Raw genomic sequence first — 23881 nt, 5'->3', positions numbered from 1 at the left:
ACCACTCAGTGGCAAGGGAGCATGACTGGTTGTTTTCCTGAGGTGCTCTGGAGTCAGTGTCTTGGGCTGCTGAAAGGCAGGTGACAAGTTGTTTGTTTATTTGGGTCTCCAAAGCTGTTGTTGGGGTTCCATTTTTACACTTGTGGTGCACCATGGTGAAAATGGTGCAATAACATGGCATTGAACTTTAAAATCACACACTGGTTTCACTCTCCCCTAGAACATAAGCTCTGGAGAGAAGAGACACCTGCTTTGTTCAGACTCACTTCCATTTTAACCAGCACAATTCACTTAGTACCACAAATAATGTCTGGTATTGCCTTTAAAGAAGAGACACCAATGTGTAACGCCCAAGTAAATGACAGACACTAGGGACACTTCCAATACTGTAGATTTGCATTAACATTGGCCTGATACCAATCACAGATGGCCTAAGGAAGATGAATCAGGATTTTTAGCCACACCATAGGCCAAAATTCACTGACAGCAACTCTTTTGGACATGGATTCATTTTTTACTTGGTCAGGTAAGGTTAAATCAGGGAAAGTGATGTTCCAGAACAAACACATTCTCAACATTATGATGATTTATGGTTAAGAATTTTATTATCAAAATTATTACATCTCTTGTGAAAGTTCAAATGTTACAGCAAGGTGTAAACACTCCACTTGAGGAAGAAGCGATGCTCCTTCCCTTCCAAGAGTCCCCCCTCCCCCCACCCTCCCCCCCAGAGGTCTGGTCTTGACAGCACCCTGCCCACACAGAGTGGCTGGGGTCTCTGCACGTGCCAGGCAGGGTGAGGGCCGCCTGCCCGCTGGCCTCTCCCCTTAGCTTTTAGCCAAGGGGAGAATGCAAACCCCAGCCCAAATGGAGAGACATTTACATACGTTTTATATAATATACAAAGAAACCGGCATCCCAGGCAACATGATTTCCACTCCCAATGCTCTCCCAGACTGATGGGTTTGTGGGGAAAACAACAAAAAGAAAAGTATTATGCCGAGGGTTCAGCATTAAAAACAAAACAAAAAACTAAAACCAAAATAGAAAATCTCCCCTCATTTGAGCAAACACCTGATTTCAATTTTGAAAAGTGAAATTTTGTAACAGTCACACACAAAGAGAGAAGACTGTGCATAATGATAGTTGTAGGTCAGGGTAGAAAAGGAGATGAAAGAGGCTGGGGAATGGGAAAGAAAACAGATTAGAGGTAAGGAGGGAGACTCACAGTATATCTTGTCCAAAAGAAGTCCGGTCCACTGCAGCACCAGGGATCACACTGTCATACACTCACTACCCTACCATGGTTATAGCTGAATACAAAATTAGATAAATAAAAACACGCCAGGTATTACAGTAAACAAGTGAAAGAAATAAGCTGGCAACCATATGGAATTTAAAAAGATTGTGTACCCCACCTGGGCTGGCTCCAGGGCTCCTCCAGGGGTGTACAACAGGCACAATGCACTGATGGGGAGAAGCCAGTCTGCTCTTGTCTCTCATCCAGAACAGTGTTAGGGGTATGGGTGACTTGTTAACTAACCTGCCCACTCTCAAGTAAGCGTCCCCTAAAGAATCGTGGGGCAGACCCCACACACAATCACAGCCCTGTTGGTGCCACTCCACAACCCTATCTGCCCCATTCTTACCCTGCAGTCATAAGTGCATGCTTCTCAGTCATGGAGGCAGCCCTGTTCTTAGGACAGCAACTCCTGATTAACTGGGAATAGGAAAACTAAAATTCAAAGGTTCCCCAGACCACTGGATCCTTCCTAAACTGGTCCATCTCCTTCTCTGCTTCCTTCACAGGGCTATTATTAACCCACTGAAATGTGGGAAGGAGGAGTGGGATGGTAACAACTGGGGCCCAATCCATCCCAAATCTGCTCCCAAATAACCAAGAGTTGACCACCAGCTCCTCTTAACGCCAGGCAAGCCTCAGTCAGATAAGTGGCAAGCATTCCTCTCTCTGCCCATTTCTTAGTGGCTTTAAGACAAAGGTAGGGAGCACTCCTGGTGGACACACCTTGACTATGCACCTGCTTTTGGAATGGTTGTCTCACAGCAAACATTTACATACCTACCTTTTTTTCCCCCTTAAGTGCATAAAACCCTAACACTACTCAGATGGCTTGGGGCTTTGAGATTGGCTATTTCCACTTTTTTCTTTTGAAAAGAAAAAAAAATTCTTTTTTTTTTTATTGAAAAAGATGTCCTTACTGCACAAGTGACTACAGGCTACAGGCAAGGATGGGAGACATAGGCTTCAACACAAGTCATTGCACTTAGAACCGTTACTAACCGAAACACCATTTGCTTGTTAACAATGTACCCTTAACAGCAGGGAGAAACTTCTTTATAGTCTCTGCTTCAGACAAGATTTACATCTTTCTCCAAGGCCGGAGGCCAGTCACGACCACAAGTCTCATTTCTTGCTGACCAGACCCATTCCTCTGGCACCTTGTACCCCTCTTCCCCAGCAATATGCTCGGCCTTGGTTCCAGAGGCAGCTGGAAGGAAGCAGCTATGGGCTCATCAAGTTCAGTTTGCCCATATCCAGAAGCCCTAGGAAAGTCCTGTCTGAGTCTTGACTCCTGACCCTTGCAGTGGCTGGAGTCGGTACTGGTGTACACCCCCACGATGTGGGTAGTGCTGTGAATTGGAAACCGCAGATACCCTGGAGGCCTGGTAGGCAGCTGACTGCCCAGCACTGGGCAGACTGATAGTCCGTAAGTCTGATGGCAATGACGACCTAGAGTTCTGAGGAAAGGAGGTGGAACTCAGCGTTCCTGTGCCGGGCTGAGAAGCCGAGTCTGAGGTTGGTGAGTCTGAGGGGCCCTGTGGGGTAGGGCTAGCAGCACTTGAAGAACAGCTCCTCCTTGGAAGATTGCTGCCAGTGCTGTTTCCAGAATGCGGCTGGCTGCTGTAATACCCTGCAGTCCCCGTAAATGGGGCCAACGAGTCTGTGGACACAGGGTGGGCAGGGCTGGGGTAGGATGTGGAAGAGAGGGATGATTCTGAAGAACCGTGAGAGGGGGGATTTCCAGGTCTCAGTGCAGTAGTTCGAAAACTGTATCCTGGAGACTGGGTGGGATGTCCTCTAAAGGGGGACGAACTCTGCTGAAGGAGGCTTTGTGATTCTGTCCGTGGACTGTCACACTGGAGGAGCTTCAAAGAGTAGGGAGGAAAGCGTAAGGAAGTTTAACACAGTCCCGTCAACAGTGTGGAGTGTTTACAACAATCTACGTTTATTTTATTATAAATTTTGTTTTTTATTGACAGGGCTTTTCTGTGTAACCCTGGCTGTCCTGGAACTCACACTATAGACTAGGCTGGCCTCGAACTCACAGATCCCCCTGCCTCTGCCTCCCAAGTGCTGGGATTAAAGACGTGTACCACCCATCACCTGGCCACAACATTCTATTTTTATTCTTTGCATTAAAAAGTGTGTATGTCTATGTACTACAACACTAATGTGGAAATCTTAGGACAACCAGCAGTACATTCTTTCCTTCCACTGTGTGGGTTCTGAGGATTAAACTCAGGTCATCAGGCTTGATCACAAGTGCCTTTACCCACTGAGCCATCTCACTAGCCCCCAAAAAGTTTGTAAAGGGTGTCAGCAACAATCTCTGATTATCTCATTTGCTTTATTGAAATCCCTGAGGTAAGTAGATGATGGCTGACTTGCAGGGCTGCTGAGACATTCAATGTCAGCAGCTGACAGTGTTACCATGGCTAGGAATATAGTAGCATCTCCACAGGCACCCCTCTCCTTAGAGCTTAGAAGTCTCTTGACTTACCTGGTAGCTGTATCTGGAAGGGCTGTAAACAGTTGCTCCTTTAGAGAGTGCTGAGCTCAACGGCTCTGGGCCTTCTCCATCTGCAGGGTCTGGAAAGCATTATAAAAATTAACTTTGGCTTCTCAGAATACACAGGGAAATAGACATCATCCACTTAAATCAATGTTATCATCACATGCTGCTCTCTGTGATAACATGAGCGCAGCATGCCAGGAGGGCAAAGTAAGTGGTTAATTATGCGCTAAATTTTAAATGCCTCATCTTATTCTTGTCTCCTTCTTTTTCTTCATCCTTCATGGAGGTGGAGCTCCGGAACTTTGGAGAGATCAGAGTTACAGAAAAGTATCCCTTGGGAAAAGAGCAGACAGAGAGCAAGCAATGCTAGATCTCATGAGTAGTGAAGCTCAAAGAGCAAGACTGAGCTGAAGACTAGGATAGAGCAGAACCCAGGCGTGTCAGACTCACTTTATCCCAGCATTTGTTGTGAACGGTACACCTTGGCTTACCTGACTCTTTCTCTGTGATGTTACTCTCCCATGTGGGAGAGGGCTCTTCCTTTTGGGCCACTCTCACACTGCTTCGGAGAACCTTAGGGATGCTTCCTCCTTCTCGGAGTCGTTCAACAGATGTAGGAACCATCCTGCAAAGGTACCAGGGTGTAAGTTTAAGGCACAGGAATTATGAGCCAAGAGTCTGAAACAAGAAACTATAAAAAGATGGTGCAGTGGAGCCTCTCTCTTTCTTCTTCTTTCAAGACAGAATTTCTCTGTGTAGTTCTGACTGTCCAGGCTTTGTAGACCAGGCTGGTCTTGAACTCAGAGAGATCCTGTCTCATAAGATAAGGTGAAAAGTGATAGAGGCAGGCACCCAGTGTTGATCGGGGGCTTCCAAATGTACCATGTCAATGTATCTTCCACCCTACCTCTGACAAAAAGAAACACTGAGAGCTATAACCCTAGCTGGGGTACTGTGATGCATGTTTATAATCCCAGCACCCTGGAAGCAAAGGCAGAATCAAAGAGTTCAAGGCCAGTTTGGGCTACAGAATGAGACCCTGCCTCAAACAATTGCAGAGGAAAACTAAAGCAACCTGTAATCCTATGTCATCTAACACCCACAACTTGTCATTAGTATTACTAAACCAGACAAGTCCTTTCAGAGCATCTCATCTGTGTATCTCTGTATATGTTAGCTGCAAGAGACACAGTTCTTGAATTAGAGGAACCTGGAGTTGGCAAGATAAAGGTGCTTGTTACCAAGTCTAAAGAACCAAGTTCAATCTCCATAACCAACACAGTGGCAAGGAAGAACTGATTCCTGGAAGTATCCTCTGACCTCCATATGCATGTATGTAAACACACACACACACACACACACACACACACACACACACACACACACACACACACGGTTTGGCTGTTTTTACTTACTTTTCATATAAATTAAGACAAAGAGTCCTCTTAATAAAATCGCTTATGAGTATCCACAACTTTACTACACATTGTCCAGTGAGACTCTGAAGGGTGGGATGTGCTGATACAAACTGGATGACTGTCTCAGGTACATGCTCTCACACATTTTAGGTAAAATTGGTAATGATCTAAATAAATATTTCCTACCTGAATGTAATTATAAAGCTAATTAAATATAAACTTACCACCTACTGCTGATGTTTTCTTGAGGTCTGCAGTGAGAGGAGGAAGTGCCCCTGGAATCTGATGGGCTTACCGCCTCCAAATGTGATGTAGAGGAATGAGATGGGGAGAATTTTTTGTGAGGGGACGAGGGGGTCCGGGCTGAGGATCCCTGCACACCATGGGCAGCAGCATCAGAAACAGAGTTACTGCTGCCTTGCCCAGCTCCTGCTGACTTGCTTTTGCTCTGTGAAGAGTCACTTCCCCCACCAGAATTCTCCTTGGCTTCTTGTTTCCGTTTGCGGTACTCCAGCAAGGATACCTAGATATGAAGAAGAAGCTATCATTAGTGAGTAGCTTACTGGCAACAGAGAAAAGAAAAGAGTCCTGAGTAAAGCAGTAGAAAGCCATGCAAACAAAGCAGGCATCAATTACGATAACCTTTATTGTATTTTTAAACTAGATCTATGTGTGTATGGCTGTTCATGCGAGTACAGGTGCTGGAGTTGGAATACCCCTGGAGAGACCGTCTGATGTGGGTGTTGTAAACTGAACTCAGATCGTCTAGATGAGCAGTATGGGCTCTTAACCATTAAGAGATCTTTCCAGCCTCCACATAACAATCTTTTTCAGGTATAAAAGAGATATGATCACTGCTACAGATTCAAGCCAGTCAGAAACTGGTAAGGGGAAAAGAATATCCCAAATGTCATTTTTGAAGAATAGCGTTCAAGCAGACTGCATCTTCCGACTTTCTTCAGAGGAACCTGTGAGATTACTACTACCTTTGTCACCTATCAGTTATGTCCAACAACTGGGGCATCTGTAGAATAGGGCAGAAAAACGCAATTTTTATGCACCTTGGAAAAACCAATTCTTCACTTCCTAGGAACACCCACTCCATCAAAAACAAACAAACAAACCCACAATAAATAAAGTACCACCAAGAGGGAAAAGGTATGTATTTCATGATTCTTCATTGTACTCAAATTTGGAAAACACACAATGGGATTACATATAAGGGAATAAAAGTATTTTAAAGCATGAAGAAATTTCATTTATAGACTTCAGCAACCTATCTGTAACTTGGAAACGTTTTCCAAATCCTCAAACCACCTTCTAATCTTTACTCATTTCCATACCCCTCCCCCTGCTGTCAACAACAGACCTTTTTCCTGTCCACCAAGTATTGTGCTCTATTGCTTATTGAGCCTACTGTAGACTCTTGTTTCTTGACTAAGCTGTAAGTTGTATTAAGGTATAAGTTAAGCTTACTGGGCTTTTAATTTTTTTCTCTGTGTGTACAAGCACATATGATGATGCATATATGGGGTCAGAGGACAACTTTTCTGGAGCTGGTTCTTTTTGAGGGAATTTGTCTTGTTACTTCTGCCCTTGCACCGCATGTGTAGACTTCTGGCTGATTCTCCTGTCTCTACTTTGTATCTTGCTATGAGTGCTGAGGCTTGGATTATAGACTTTGGCTTAAGAGTTAAAATCATTTGTATGTGTGTATTTGTGTGTGTGTGTGTGTGTGTGTGTGTGTGTGTGTGTGAGAGAGAGAGAGAGAGAGAGAGAGAGAGAGAGAGAGAGAGAGAGAGAGAATCTGGTGCTGCTGGAACCCCAGGACTTGAGTAAGAGCCACTGAGAGCCATGTGGGTGCTGGGAATTGAAACTTAAAGTCTCTGAAAGAGCAGCTCTTAAATGCCAAGCCATCTTGTCCAGCCCTGGCTCTGGCTTTTTAAATGTGGGTTCTAGAGATCAAACTCAGGTTGCCAGAGCTACATGGCTAGCATTTTTACCCGAAAACTCATTTTGCTGGCATGTATTTTATTTTTGAAGGGAAGAGTTGGGTTTCTTTGGAGATAGTCTCATGTATCCTGTATGGTCTCAAATTCCTGCTTCTTCCTCCTAAGTGCTTAGATAGATTATATTTAAGTATCACCATGCCTAGCTCTATTTGTATGTGTTTTTTTTTTTTGGGGGGGGGGGAGTGAGACAGAATCTATGTAGACCAGGCAGCCCTTGGATTTAGGATCTAATTACCCCAGTCTCCCAGGTCCTAAGATCACAGAAATACCACACCACACATATTATCTAGCTTTAATTAAAAAACAAACAAAACAAAAATCCACCTACTTATTCACTAATGTGTAGGTCAAAGGATGACCTGGGGAAGTGGGTTCCCTCCTTCTACTACATGTGTCTTGTGGACCAAACTCAGGTCTGTCAGGCTTGGCAGCAAGTGCATTTACCCATTGATCTCCCACGGGCCTTTCCTTGACTTTAAAATACTGTATTATTAGCTGGGTGTAGTGGTATACACCTTTAATTCCAGCACTTAGGAGGCAGAAGCAGCAAGCAGGTGGATCTCTTAGAGTCTAATGCCAGCGTGGGGTAAAGAATGAGTTCCAGGACAGCTAAAGCCACACGGAGAAACCCTGCCTTAAACAAACAAACAAACAAAAACAAAAGCACCCCCCCCCCCAAATCCCATCTTATTTACCCATATGTATGTGTATGTGGCTTGAGAGGGAAGGGGAGGTGGGATGCCTTGGAGCTGGAGTTATTGTTGTTTGTGAGATATTCCATGTAGGTGCTAGGGTTCTGAACTCAGGTTTTGTGACAGACCAGTTAATGCTCTTATCAGTTGAACCATCTCTAGTCACCCATTCCTTGACCTTTTATTAACACTCAGTACAAAAATTTGGCACACCACAGGTGCCCAATATATTTTACAAATATTTCTGAAGCAATTTTAACTTCAATTACCTACTATATCAAATGAAACTAGAAATGTAGCCGGACGGTGATGGCACATGCCTTTAATCCCCAGCACTTGGGAGGCAGAGGCAGGCGGATCTCTGTGAGTTCAAGGCCAGCCTGGTCTACAAAGCGAGTTCCAGGAAAGGCACAAAGCTACATAGAGAAACCCTGTCTCGAACCGCCCCCCTCCCCCAAAAGAAGAAAGTAGAAATGCAAAGACATTGGTCATGTTATGTATTTTTTCAATAATTTATTTTTATTTTATACGCACTGGTGTCTTTGCCTTCTTGTATGTCTGTGTGAGGGTGCTGGATGCCCTGAAACTGCAGTCACTGAGAATTGAGAGCTGCCATGTGGTTGCTAGGAATTGAACCCAGGTCCTCTGGAAGAGCTGTCAGTTCTCTTAAGTGCTGAGTTGTCCCTTCAGACCAATGTTAGTATGTATTTTGTAAGTCTGTACTACACACATCAGTATCTTCTTCCCTATTATGTGCAGTGTTTCCTTTTCCTATCATAAATGCTCTTGATTTTGTGCCTTACTGTGAAAAAACCACAAAAACAGTAAAAATAGTTTGTGCATGCATTTTTAGATATAATCTTGGAGAGAAACTAATAAACTTGGATAATGAACACTACTGTAATTAAAATAAAGTCTCAAGGCTCTATTTCTTTCTTTCTTTCTTTTTTCTTTTCTTTCTTCTTCATTTTTTTTTTTTTTTTTTTTTTTGGTTTTTTGAGACAGGGTTTCTCTATGTAGCTTTAGGTGTCCTGAACTTGCTTTTGTAGACCAGGCTGGCCTCAAACTCAGATCATCTTGCTTCTGCCTCCCAACTGCTGGGATTCAAGGTGTGCACCAGCACCCCCTGACATCACAAGGCTCTATTTCAATGAGTATAAAACTAGTTTTTTTTCTGTGAAAATGTTACAAATGGGATACTCAGCATTGTTAGTCCCTAACAAAAAAATATATCCAAACCACGATGACAAAACCCAGAATATTCTCAAAAGCATAGACTTAAAAACAAAAACACCAAGCAGAGTTTAGGTTTTGAGAACAGGCATGACTTCTAAGCCTCACACTGTGACAAGCTCTCTAGGGTCTAGTCTGCCCATTGCATCCTGGTCCTGGTCTTCCCTGGTGTCATCACTGCAGTCCACTGTCTGCACCCATCTGCACCCCAGGGCAGCATCACAAACTGATCGTACAGTAACATCCTCATCTAGATTTGTGGCTGATTCATTCTTGTTGTCTGAAATGTGCCTAAACCACCCAGCTCTGAATTCCTACTCCTCAAGCTAAATAAAAACTTCCTGTTCATTCTTAAACTACCCACTGCATAGGGGATTCCTTTAAGATATGAACACAACTCCTTTGGAGCAACTACCACCACTGTAATTCAAGATTTATTAATTCTATTCTCTAGCGAAGCTCCATGACCATAGAATTTAGGAAGTGATCCAGCACATTAACAGCTAGAACATGTAATCTGGAATAAGAATCATTGTAGTATACCCTGGCTCCTTCATTTATTAGCTGTGTCTGTCACCAAAGGCAAATTATTCAACTAGCTTTAGTTTTCTCACGCGCAAAATAGAAACCCCCTAATTATATACAACCACTGTGATGACAAAATGAATCAATGAAAATAAAACATGGTCTCTATGTAGCTCCAGTTAGCCTTGAACTTTCTAAAAATGTAGTTTATTTGTCTGTATGAGTGAGTATATGTATGGATGCCCATGGAGGCCAGAAGAGGGCACCAGAACCCCTGCAACTGGAGTTAGCATTAAGTAGCTATAAACCACTAACTCAGGGAGTTGGGAACTCGAGTCCTTTGTTGCTGACCCAGCCCTTCAGCCTCTGACATTGATCTTCTCAATCCTCCTGCCTCAACTTCAGAAATGGGAGCTGGGATTATATATGTGAACCACATCTGTCTGAGAAAACATATATGATGGTCTTAAAAGCTGTGCCCCCAACTGAGTTTTGCAAGTAACACAGCTTTTGGTATTCTTTCCAGTGCTCTAGCCTTTCAGCTGCACACAACATTTATTTAAAAGCCTAGGACGGCTTCAGCTTTGCAATCCCACTTTGACCTCCAGAGTGCTAGGGTCAGATAGGTGCCACTATGCCTGGCTGGATATTTGCTTATTTGTACTGGTGATGCTGGAGACGGAAGGTACACAAGTACTCTTCTACGGACTACACTTCAGCCGTCCTGCTTATTCACAACACTTACCAGCTGTACTAATACAGTCTACTTCTCAGGGCCTGAGAGAAGCCAAGACTGAAGATGACTCAAATTCAGTCCCAGGGTCCACACAGTGGATAGAGAACCGATTCCCACAAGTCATCTTCTGACTTCCACATATGTGCCTTTGGCATATTCATGCCCCCTATACCCCACATAAACCAAATAAGTAAATGTAATTAAATAAGATCTAATTTTCACAGATTACAGCATAGAGTAGGACAAGTGCTATGCACTGGAGCTTAGAAAGTTCTGAATTATCTGGTTAATACTCTTTAAGAGAGGCCCTATATAACATGAATACTTACTTTTTTCCTTTGTGGCGGGTTCTGAGGAACAGATGGGACTCCGTCACAGGCCCTTTCACCACCAGGTGACATGGAGCCACGGGAGAGGTCTTTCATAAAGCCATGTTCGTATCTGCTGGAAAAGCCTTCTGCAGGGGAACAATATCCTCCATCTAAATGCAAAGGCTTCCTGTCCCCCACCAAGGGGGACCCTCTATACAGTCCATCTGCTCGAGGCATAGCGTTCAAAGGGGAATAGGCGTACATCAAGTTGAACTCTGTCCTAAACGCCTGGTCTGAGTTTCTCAACAAGGTCTGAGGGCCATCTCCACTCCTGCTGGGGAAGCCAGCCTCTGAGGTTGGAGCAACAGAGGGATGAGAAGACAGGTCAGGATGACTGCAGTTGAGCAGGGAAGGTCTATCAGCACAGCTGTGAGTGCTAGAGTCTGGGTATCCCACTTTTGACAAATCCAGGTCTTTTCGGTGGCAAAGCTGAAAGGATAAAAATAAATAAATAAATAAATAAATAAATCAACAGACATATGGGGCATGGTAGAAAGGAAAAGTCGAAGGGCAGTAAGGGAGGTAGAGGGGCACAGGTATACAAGGAGAGGGATAGAAGCAGAAGAGAGACTCATTAACATGTGTAAAGTCCATTGAGCAAAGAAAGTGCCCACACGCCAGACTACTAAGGACTCATAGTGTTTCTGCATAAGAACACTGGGGAAGTGGGCACCAGGCAACTGGACACCATGACTACTCTGCTCAGTCTTCATCAGGCTGCTGGCCAACCAATAGCGTACTTGGGAGCTGGCAGTGCAATCAGGGGCATATCTGAGCCCCAAGCACAATACAGAAATTGCTGGTTTCCAGTGTTGTACATTACTAAATTAATATCAATGGGAGGTGGTGAAGGAAGATGGAGAAAAGTAGAAGGTAGCTGGTTCAGTAGGAGAATGGCATTTAAAGATAGTTAGTTCTTCATTAATTTATACCTTGAATTATGTTTCTCATGCAACTTTCTGTCTGATCAATTCTTCTGTGTCCTCTGTTGTCTACCAATAAATCTATCAAAGGACGGTTGACACCTACTACTAAAGAGCACCAGTGATAAAACCCACCTACTATTGCTTATCCTCTCCTAAGGTTAAGATTTCTACTAAGTCAACTGCCTACAAAAAGAAGGTACCAGAAATCCAAATACCACGTAAATATCAAATCCCTGCTATATTAAAATCTTTAGCAACCAAGATCAGAACAATCTATACTTTTCCAACAAGTAATACCCAGCAAATCAATAGTAAACTAGTAGAATACAATCTTTTCAGTTTCTTAATGATCTATAGAAAATCTACTGACTCAGAATTTGGATAATTCTCAGGTAGTTGGGCACTAATTATTTTAGAGTGGGATTAAAGATCAGTTAATTTCTAAAGATCCAGAGATTATAACTTTTTCCTTAAGAGGAAAAAGGCTCCATGTAGATTTATAGGGTTAATAATTACTACATTTGCCTAAAGTTTATAATAAAAGTTAACATTGGGTTGGGGATTTAGCTCAGTGGTAGAGCGCTTGCCTAGCAACAAGCTCAAGGCCCTGGGTTCGATCCTCAGCTCAAAAAAAAAAAAAAAAAAAAAAAAAAAAGTTAACACTAAAATCTGAATTTAGGATCTTTACAGAGGAAGGGTTTCCAAGAAAAGCAGATAGTCTAAGAGGCATTCATCACTGTACAGCAACCATATCCCAGACACCATAGAACAGAGGATTAAGGTTCCTTGCATATTTACAACCAGTAAGGAGTTCCAGGGAACATGAAGGAAACCTGAAGAAAGTTGGATTTCCGAAGGAAGCTGTTCAACTATGACCCAAAGTCCAATGTGGAGCTGTCAGTTCAACCCCAATGAAACATCGACAGCATGATCAATCAATCCTGAGACAGTGCCTACTTTCCTTGTTAACAAGCAGACATTATTCATCACTTTCTCCAACAAGACTCGGATAGCACTAGAATCTGTATCCTCTGAAGATTTCCATCTTTAATCATTCCAGTACCCCATTCATTTATATTCCCAGCCCTCCTACACATTCAGGACCACATTCATTCACTCACTCTCAGTGATTGAGATGGTGTGATAACTACCTCAGGTGACAGGGACTTAGGTCTATGCACAGGGGAACTCTCAAGGGAAGATACGTTCTCGAGGAGGGAAAAGTATCATGTTATTGATCTACTCCAGGTCAAGAAGAAAAACACAAGAGAAAGTAAAGCATGGATGTTAGCCACAACCTTTTTATTTGGAGGTGGGGTAGGTATGGTTAAGAATGCACAGGGGAGAGGGGTGGTGGCGCATACCTTTAAGCCCAGCACTCGGGAGGCAGATCCAGGTGGATCTCTGTGAGTTCGAGGCCAGCCTAGTCTACAGAGTGAGTTCCAGGACAGGCTCCAAAGCTACACAGAGAAAACTTGTCATGAAAAACCAAAAAGATTAAGGAATGCACAGAAAAAATGTTTAATTGCAGAACTCACTCCATGGACAAAGGCATTTGCTAAACTGCTGAGCCAGCTTGCTTCCTGGTATTTTAACAGTATGCTTAGACTAATGTGGTTATATTTTATCTGGGCACCCCAATAAAGCTTATCTGAGGGTCAGAGGACAGAGCCAGTCACTATATTAAACAAAGAAGTCAGGCAATGGTAGCACACACCTTTAATCCTAGCATTTGGGAAGCAGAGATTCACCAGGATCTCAGTGAGTTCAAGGCCACACTGGGAATATGGCCAGGTGTGGTGGCACATGCCTTTATTCCCAGCACTAGTTAACCATAGAGGTCTGGAGGTCTGTACAGATAGAAAGTAATAGAGATGGGTAGATAGAAGAAGTAAGAGGGCATATAGACATGGGTATATAGGAAGTAGCTCCCTCTGGAGGCTGAGGAGTTGGTAAGGTAAGGTTGGCTGTGGCTTGTCCTAGTACTCTGATCTTTCAGGTTTCACCCCAATATCTGGCTCTGGGTTTTTTACTAATAAGACTGTTTAGCAATTGTCTTATAGACTAAGTTCACAAAAATCCATGCTCTCTCTCTTAAAATACCTTGCATTTACACAGCATTTTATAGATAAGAAATGTGCTGGGTATAAATTTGCTTGTTTTGGAAGACTTCTAATTTCTATGATTTCACATTAATAATGAAACTTGCCATAAGGTGCAACTCTATTCCTATAACTGATTGCATTCCAGGGACAATTTGTCCTTAGGATATCTTACCATAAAATTCTAATTGCTAACTGAAACAAAAGCTTAACTGTTAAGCAGACAAAGTTAGAGAGGTCTGAATTCTGTTTTAGTATCTGATTAAAAAGAATGACACAGGAATATGGTAATTTCCCTAGGAAAATCAGATGTCATTTAACCAGGATGACATTTTGCCACCCAGAAAGGTTGGCTCTACAGTAAGTGAATACTGGACTGAGTTAGAAACAGAGCACATTGTTCTGCTTTCAGTTGCTAGCTCCTTTGCATTAGCCAAAAAAGAACCCAGGCATTGTTAATCATTACATACTCATTAAAAGTTTCAATAACAGCGAAACATTCAGTTTTATCAAGACAACATCCAGAGGAGTGAAAGTCAGACTTTTTAGTGGGTGGATCAATTTGTCCCCCACCCCAGAATATCTACTTAATTAAAGCAACATGCAAAAGATGGGTTTTTAATACACACAGATTATATTCACATCTTCCACTTGAACTTGAATACTAAAGTGATTGAGTATAATGTAATGCAACCATTAAAATAGACTAACACATAATAACAAGGAGGGAAAGTAACTTGGAATGGGAAAACCAAAACAGCATCAAGAACAATAACTAACATTCACCATAAGCCATACCCCAATACTGCTAAGTCTCTGTCCCCTGAGGCCATAGTGGAGTTACCAAAGAACCTGGAAAAGACACTTTACACAGAAGCCTAAACACAAAAATGAGAGCCCAGTGTAGTCTGAAAACCCAGGTTTGGGAAACTAATGGGTACTATAGGAACCTAGACACCTCTTTTAACCAACATATATAGTAAAGATGAAGATCCAGCATGCTTACTACCTAAAATTAAGGAGACTGAAGAACTGAATGCCAAAAGACAGGTGAATGGGATCTTGGCAGCACTGTTCTTATTTTGGAAAGAACAGGGGGCTGCCAAGACGAAAGGCTACCAGCTACCTACCAGCCCACAGTGACCCACAGTTGCTAATTTTTTCTTTTTGGCTTTTTCAAGACAGGGTCTCTCTGTGTAGTTTTGGAGCCTGTCCTGGATCTCGCTCCGTAGACCAGGCTGGCCTCAAACTCACAGAGATCCACCTGGCTCTGCCTCCCGAGTGCTGGGATTAAAGGCGTGCGCCACCACTGCCTGGTGCGATTTCTTAATGAGATGAAGATGAAAGCGTTAAGAAACATCTGAAATGGTATCATATTTGAAATGAAAAAGTATAAATAATTATTTTCATGTCAATCACTCCCAACAACCAAACCCCAGTCACCTCAAACTGCAGAGGAGTGTCGGAGCGACTAGCAGTAGTAAGAGGTGTGATTGGTGAGAACAGGAGGCTGTATCCATTTCGACACTCCTCTTCTCCTGGGTGGGTCTGGCCAGGTGTGGACAGCTGGGGACTCTTTGAGCCTGAGCTGGAAGGGGGTGGTGTAACTGGAGACAGAGGCCGAAGCAACTTGGTGATATTCTGCTCCATCAGATAGCGAGACTTCCATTTCTTTAATGGGCTCAATAAATCTGTGAAACACAAAGCTTGGATGAGAAGTGAATCATATCTTTCTATAAGGCTAAGTAGCAAAGGCACTGACCTCTAACCTCTTTTATGCCTCATCCCATTGAATTATCTCCTCTACTCAAACACAATGCCTAAACATATTTCTAATCACTACAATGAATGTAATTTCTGAAGCATTCCATGTCCCAGGGAAACTCCACATGAATCTGAACAATTTTAATGATCAATGCCAAGGTGATTACTTAAACCACTCTCTACTTCTCTAATACCACCTGCTAGGGTGTCATACCTATATTCATCTTTTCTTATTTATCTGTGTACACTTTCAGCAGTTCCTCCAGCAAACACTCTTGTTGAGTAAAAGACACATAATATCTTGGATCCTTTTCTAGCTCCTAGTGTTTTCAGCATTGAACTAGGAGCTAGAAATGGTTCCTGTAAAAACTTCTCAACTATTAAAACGAAACAAAACAAACAAAAACAACAACCAAGACTCCTTCTGATTAGACTAACTGTATTCTTAGGTCCACTAAAAAAACCAAGTTACTATAACTAAGTATTTTATTAACTGTTTGTGTTTAATTTGGTGTAGTTTACTTGTTTTTATGAGGGCCTTCAGGATAAAACATATTTCAGAGGAAAAATATACTTTTATTCACTTATAGTTAAAAGATCATTTACTTAGTTAATATGTACTTCAGGCAATGTTAGGTGTATAAGGTCCATTATATATTTATTCTGTTTTCAAAGAGCTTAGAGAAAACATGTCAAATGCATTTGCCTTAAGTTTCTAAATATGATCAAGCTTGACTATAGCTCCATCACTTTTGAGGCAGATACAGGATTGCCACAAATTTTAGGCCAGCCTAGTCTACACAGCAAATTCTAGGGCAGTCTCGGATATAATATGAGACCCTGCCTTTAAAAAAAAAATTAGTAGGCTCAAGTAGTTACAAAGAAAGGGTCTTTGAGATGATCTGACAAGTAAAGGCGCTTGGGGTTCAATCCTTATAGCCCACATAAAAGGTGGAAGGAGAGAAATGACTCCCAAAAATTGTCTTCTGAACTCCACATGCATACCATGGGCCGTGGGCCTCAGTAATGCTGAAAACTGAAACAAACATACAAACACCCTTCAAAGTAGGTAAAGTCTGATATAGTGTAAAAGGACTATAGTCCCAGCTACTCAGGTGGCTGAGGTAGAAGAACTGCTTGAGCCCAAGAGCTGAAGGCTAGCCTAGGCCTCAACAACACTATGGATTCCATTTCCCAGAAAACAAAACCATTACTGTTATTATCATCACCCTGTATTGAAGGTGAAGACTCTGATGTATAGAAAGAGCACCTGGTCCATGTTTCCCTACCCTATATGGTACTGAAGACCAAATTTGGGTCCTTGTATACCCTAGACAGGAATTTTTGCCAAACAGAGCTTCCCATCTCTAGCCATCTTGTATAGAGTCTTAATAAAAGCATTCTAAACTGTAGCTTCATGGCTTGGTGGAAACAGCGACAATCATACTATGCCTTGAAGGCAAAGTTTGGATCATGATCAGAGATGTGCTTAGGAAGATTTTTCTGGTGACAATGGTATGGAACTAGAACTGTGAAACCACTGGAGTTAACAGAGTAGCCAATACAAAGAGGTATGACGACGCACTGATTATGTTTAAATGAATATTTTATTTTTCTGTTTCTCAGGCTTTTCATTTCCTTACACTGAAAGAGTACTTTTCCAATCGGTCTATATAGCATGTGCTGTTTTTATCCTTTTAAATATGCTTAAGTACAAAAAACCAAATAAACATGTAATTCAAGATTAATTTGCACAATAACTTTTAAACACTTCTGAAGACTTCAAACCCAATCTCTAAGAACTCTGTACTGAGAGTTCAACAATGCGACTACTAAAGACATTTTGTAGTAAAGATCACTGTAGGAAACTTGGGGGGCAATGGCTATACAAATGAGTAAATGTGGTGTCTTTTTAATGATATTTACTGAACACTTAGGATGCTGTACTCAACATGCAGACTTAATGACTTCTAGAACTCATAGGTCAGTAGTTTTTACCATTTGCTTTTGTATTTCTTTTAACCAGGCTACTGGGGCTTGCTGGCCTGACTCAGCTGCAGGCTCAGTGAGACGATGTTTCAAAGGAACAGTGGGAAGAGCTAGAGCAGAACACCTGACTGCCTCCTCAGATTTTTTTTTTAATGCATGAACATCCAAACACTTACATATTCTTACTATTTTTGTATTTATTCTTGGGTAAATTATCTGCCCATGCTCAGCTTACATCGTATCAGTATGTGAGTCTGTTTGATAAGAGTTCTATAAATAGAGATGCTGTCAAATGTTACAAATACACTTTTTCAGTTTGTTTTTAAAATGTATTTACGGGGGCTGGAGAGATGGTAGTGGCTAAGAGCACTAGCTCCTCTTGCAGAGGAACCAGGTTCTCTTGCCAGCACCCACATGGCGCTCATAGCCATCTAACATCCACTTATGAACTCACATGTGGTATACATACATGAAATGTATAGGCAAACCACTCATATACAAAACATAATCTAAAAAAGTTTTTTCCCCCGAGACAGGGTTTCTCTGTATAGTTTTGGAGCCTTTCCTGGAACTCACTCTGTAGCCCAGGCTGGCCTCGAACTCACAGAGATCCTCGTGCCCTTGCCTCTGAGTGCTGGGATTAAAGGCGTGTGCCACCACCTGGCTCTAAAAGTTTTTATTGTCTTTGTTACAATGCTTTTATTAGCTAATGTTAGCTAGTATCTGTAATTTGTCTTCTGCCTGTTACAATTACAGCTTTGCAATTCTATCCCTGAACTATAAAAATGCCACCTATTGGCCCATCACCTTTAGGTTTAATTATTAATTACTATTTGGTTTTAAAAAACACTTCATTTCATGTGCATGTGTAAATGTGTATGTTGTGCACATGGAAGTCAAAGGACAACTTGGGGATTCGCTCCTTCACCATGTGAGTCTCAGAGATTGAGCCCAAGTTATCAGGCTTGACAGCATAGCTCTTCCCTGCTTTCCTGTTTTTTTTTTTTGGGGGGGGGGGTTCACAATATATAGCCCAACAGTCTGTAACTAAACGTTTATGTGAGTGTTTGAGAGCAGGTCTCTCACTGTGCCCCAGCATGTAGTCCAGGCTAGGATGGAAATCACTGCTGACGATTTTCCTGCTACAGTCCCCAAAGTGTGAAGTACCATTCTATCTTGTTTTGAGGGTTCAACTGTGGGACACCCACACATGCTGGGTAAGCACTCTACCATTTAGTGATATCCCTGCTCTAATTCATACTTAAGAGAAAAAAAAAAGTGCACATTTGTACTACACATGTGTGGAGGCCAGAGGTAACTTTTGGGAGTTTGCTCTCTCCTTCCACTTTGTTGAAGCAGGGCCTCCATAGCATAGAATACTATCCTATGCTCTTCTGGCCTGTCCTACAACTTCATCTCACCAAAATAGTGCTAGGATTACACTAGCACCCCATGCATCCTGCTTTTTACATGGTTCTGGAATCTGAGTTCAGGTCTTCAGGATTGGGCAGCAGGCTTACACTTAAACTCTTAAGGAAGAAGTACTTATAATTAAGTTTAAGGAGTTGATTCCTACACCACCTTTCTTATAGGCAAATGCCTACTACCATTTTTTCTTCTTTGCACATCTGTAATTGAAAGACAACTATAATCTTCCTTCACTGAATTAAAAAAAAAACAAGTTATTTTCATTAGAATATAACTTATTACACATACTTTTGGTCCTTGAATATTTCTGGCAAGTACTTTATTGCTAAGCTACAATGTTCTCCTAGCTGATTTCTATAGGTTTTTAAATATACTGGTCTTGTTTCTGAAAATTATTCTATTTCCTGTACAATATGGAAATGATATTAACATACATTTCTCCCCTCTTCCCCCTTTTTTTGAGACAGGGTCTTACAATGTTATCTAAGTTGGTCTCAAACTTAGGATTTTTCTTTTTCAACCTCTCCAGTGCTGGGATTCTAGGCACATACCACAATCTAGCCATACTGATATTTTTGGAAATACCAACATAATATTAGCAATAAATGGTAGTAATCAGACAACCATGTGCATATTATAATAAAACAAAACCTCCCAACTCAGTATTTTGTTTGGTGATACAACCATCAGCGGTAATTTGGGGGCACACCCTCACTACTGACAGTTCATGATCCTTTTTAGCTACTCAAGCTTTGATTTCCTCCTCCTTGAGAGACTTGACTTCCAGTGTTCTCTATGTTTATTTTGCTATTCTGACACAGGGTTTCTCTGTGTAGCCCTGGCTGGCCTCAAACTCACAGAGATCCACCTGCCTCTGCCTCCTGAGTGCTGGGATTAAACGTGAGCACACCAGCGCCTGGCTTGTTCTCTACTTTTTATTACCATTGTGAATAGAACATACTTCTCCATTTGTTCATCTTCATGTTTTAAAATGTTTACATACTGGTTTTGAATTTAGCCACTCAATAAATGCCTACTAGTTTTCCAGCTAATTTTCTTGGCTTTCTAGGTATACAAATAACCCTATTACTTGCATATGACAACATTCATCCCTCTTTACTAGTACTTACATCTCCTTTCCTTTTGAAAGAGGGAAATATGCTTATAGCTAAAAAATTCTACAATATGTTATAATAAAAGTAAAACAGTACGGTTACATGATAATTCATATTTTGGGGGGTTTGCAGTATGTGTGGCACATGTATGCAAGTCCATGTGTGGGTGGGTCTGTACACCTGCATGTAGAAGCCAGAGGATAATAGATATTTTACCCTACTGCCTCTACCTTAGCCCTGAGATAGTCTCTCACTGGACTTGAACCTCACTGTTTTGGCTAGGCTGGCTAGCCAGCAAGCTCAGAAATCTGTCTGTTTCTGCCTTCCAATGTGGTAATTGTAGGACTATTCATCCATGCCTGGCTTTTTTTCATGGGCCCTGGAAATGAATTTCAAATTTAGGTTCTTATGCTTGCACAGAAAGTGTTCTGCAAGAGATTTAAAGGATGATATAGATGACCAGTTCTCTTAGGAATATGAAGTTGGCTTGATATTTGTTTTTTAACATTTGAAACAGAGAAAGCAACATAACACAGCCACTCATGAATTTGACAATATCATGTTTATGATTGTTTAATAAATTTATCCAAAAACATTTGCCAGCTGTATTTATTATGAAAACTAAACTTTAAGATGAACAATCAAGCTGGCATGGTGATAGAACCATTCTGTAGAACCATCTCCCTAGTTTTGGCAGTCATCTCTCCTACCCTTCTGAGAGAGGGTTTCTGTGTAGTACTGGTTGTTCTGTAGACCAGGCTGGCCTCCAACCCCAGAGGTCTGCCTGCCTCTGTCCTGAGTGCTATTAAAGGCACATGCCACCATGCCCATGAGCGGTTGTGTTACATTGCTTTCTCCATTTCAAATGTTAAAAAACAAATATCAAGCCAACTTTATATTCCTAAGAGAACTGGTCATATACATCATCCTGTAAATTTCTTGCGGATTCAAGGAGGTAAGTAAAATTAATTCACAAGTGATGCTATGCTTTCTCCTGGTCTCAGATCAGTTTGATAAAGCCAACCAAGGATAAACTGTTCAAAAAACTGTGGTACCAGATATCAAACCAAAGGCTTTTCTCATGCTAGGCAAGTACTACCATTAGGCAACAACCTCAAACCAAGAATAAAAATGGGGGGGGGGGGGCTGTGGTTGGTATGTAAAATGAATAAAAAAATTAAAAGGGCTCATGAGATGGCTCAGAAAGTGAAGGCTTGCTGTCATGGCTGATTGCTTGAGTTCAATCCTTTTTTTGTTTTTGTTTTTTTTGAGACAGGGTTTCTCTGTGTAGCTTTGCACCTTTCCTGGAACTCGCTTTGTAGACCAGGCTGGCTTCGAACTCACAGATATCCACCTGGCTCTGCCTCCTGAGTGCTGGGATTAAAGGAGTGCGCCACCACCGCCCGGCGAGTACAATCCTTAACACCCACAAGGTAGAAGGAAAGAATTGACTCAAGATATCCTCTGAAACTTCAAGTGCATAAATGCACATGTGCACCCAAGTACACACATACACAATATTTTTTTACATGTCAATGATAACACACATTATTTCATCATGATCATGTAGGTGAACACAGATCAAATGACAAATTCTTTCAATAGTTGGGAGTTTGGGCTTTACAAGAATTTGTCCATGTAATTTTGCAACTATTAGCAATTATGAATAATTTTGTACATAAATATTTGGTGTCTACATATTTATATAGAACCTAGGACAACCAGTGAGTTTAGGATTATAAATAATTTTTTAAATATTTATTTATTTATGTTTATGTATGCTCTGTTGACGTTATACCAGAAGAGGGCATCAGATCCAACTAGAGATGGTTATGAGCCAAAATGTGGGTGCTGGGAATTGAACTCAGGACCTCTGGAAGAGCAGCCAGTGCTCTTAACTGCTGAGCCATCTCTCCAGTCCCAATTATAAATATTTTTAAAGCATATGATGAATCTGAACATACTAGTTTTTTTTTTTGGGGGGGGGGGTTCTTTTCTTTTTTTTGGGACAGTGTTTCTCTGTGTGGCCCTGGCTGTCTTGGGATTCCCTCTGTAGACCAGGCTGGCCTCAAACTCAGAGATCTGCCTGCCTCCCCCCTCTCCCCTGCAGTACTGGGATTAAAGGTGTGGGCAACGCCTACCTGGCTCTTTACAGACTGTTAGTTGGATTATTGGTCTATCATTTTTACTTTTTATTACCATATTAACGCAAAGATAGTATGACCACAGAAACAAGAGTTAATACTATTTGAATTGTATTGGGTGTGGTGGTACATACCTCCACCTGCACTTCGGAGACTGAGGCACGAAGATGGCAAGCTTAAGGCTGGCCAGGATTACATAGTGAGGCCTTGTCTCAAAAATAAACCCAAACACATCAAAACCAACTAACCAAAACACAAAGAACCCAAACATAGTAAGAGAAAATACTGAATGCACTAGATTTTGCACCGGCAAAGAATCTAATCATTTTACAATCTCTCAAGTGTTGAAAACTCCAGAGCAATTTACCATGTCTCTATTTCACAGCCTAATCTAGCTGCTCTGTTCTACATTCTCATTTGCTCTCGCACATATGCTATGATAATTCAGGCATTAGTGTCACAGGGAAGCTAATTATTATTTTCAGTAAAGTACTTTATTACTACATTTCCAAGTTTTATTTGAAAAAATTTAGGTAAACTTAGAATCAAATTTTTAAATGATGGTTCCTTGGAATCTATTGGTGTAGAAAGAATATGGATGAATAATATTTATTCTTTCCACTAGTGAATACTGAATTTACTTTATGCTCAAACTTAAAAAGCATTTCTCAATAGTGGTTTTACATTACATATCCAAGTATGGCCATACCCAGGTTGTAATTTCTTAGCTTTGTTAAGTTTGAGGATGAAAAACCTGTCTTCATTAATTTTCTAAGTATTTAAGTGGTATTAACTCTACTTCTAACCAAGGATTTTACTCAACTGTTATTTGTTCTGAACTTTTCAGTTATTATTAAGGTATTATACCTAGGGACATATAAATGTTATTTACAAATGAACATCACATCTTTTCTCCGCGTCCATGGTAATACCTCTTATTTTTGTACAATTTTAGCTTTTAGCATCCTCTGACTTTTCCTTCTGATAGCCCCACTAAACAGACCAGGTTGAAATAAAAAATAACATTTTCTCACCAGTCATTATTACTGGGATTACACATTAAGCGTAATCATATGAGGGATAGAATTTATCGTTTTTACTCTAGGTAGTTCATACTTGACAACAAAGAGTGTTCTGGTGTAAAATGACAGCAGCAATTTCTATTATGGGTCTGATGCTGAATCAAGCACTTTATATATAATATTATTCAGTTTCCTATTAGCCATATAAAACAGACATTGCTAGTATCACTTTACAAATAATGGTCAGAGAAATTTAGTAATCAAGCAATTTAAGGATAGAGAACTGGCCCTCAAACAAAGATATTTGATTTTTTTTCTACTTCATCAACTTTCCTCAGTATTCTTGTAAACAAAACTTCTTGAAACACAACAAAATAATCCTTTATGATTCACACCACCTTTTAGTGATGACGACTGATTTATGTAATGCTTTTCTTCTGTTTATACTGATCCTTAAGGGCAAGGTGTGTTCTGAGAATGTTTTCATTGCTTGTAAGAGTGGAGGGTAGAAATGTAATGAAGGCTGGTGACTAACAGTGCTAATTCTATCCCGCCGAGGACATGTAGTAACAAAGACAAATTCTCT

General features: G+C 41.3%; 1 protein-coding gene across 10 annotated transcripts in view; it reads right to left on the bottom strand.

Moving 5' to 3' along the window:
• Positions 1-585: 585 nt before the first annotated feature.
• The window catches only part of Setd5 (SET domain containing 5), an 84860-nt gene continuing 61564 nt past the window's right edge, over positions 586-23881 (bottom strand). For all 10 annotated transcript variants that reach the window (XM_036181257.1, XM_036181260.1, XM_036181262.1 and 7 more), the window contains 6 exons: positions 15277-15524; positions 10764-11234; positions 5461-5759; positions 4310-4443; positions 3804-3892; positions 586-3168 (listed from right to left, as the gene is read on the bottom strand). In XM_036181257.1, the coding sequence (XP_036037150.1) occupies positions 2566-3168; positions 3804-3892; positions 4310-4443; positions 5461-5759; positions 10764-11234; positions 15277-15524 (1844 nt within the window). In that variant the 3' untranslated portion in view covers positions 586-2565. The remainder of the gene's footprint in view (positions 3169-3803; positions 3893-4309; positions 4444-5460; positions 5760-10763; positions 11235-15276; positions 15525-23881) is intronic.

Source organism: Onychomys torridus, chromosome 3 (genome assembly GCF_903995425.1).
Source record: "Onychomys torridus chromosome 3, mOncTor1.1, whole genome shotgun sequence".
Lineage (NCBI taxonomy): Eukaryota > Metazoa > Chordata > Mammalia > Rodentia > Cricetidae > Onychomys > Onychomys torridus.
Note: the sequence above shows the minus strand (reverse complement) of the source record. Positions and strands in the feature narration are given on the sequence as shown.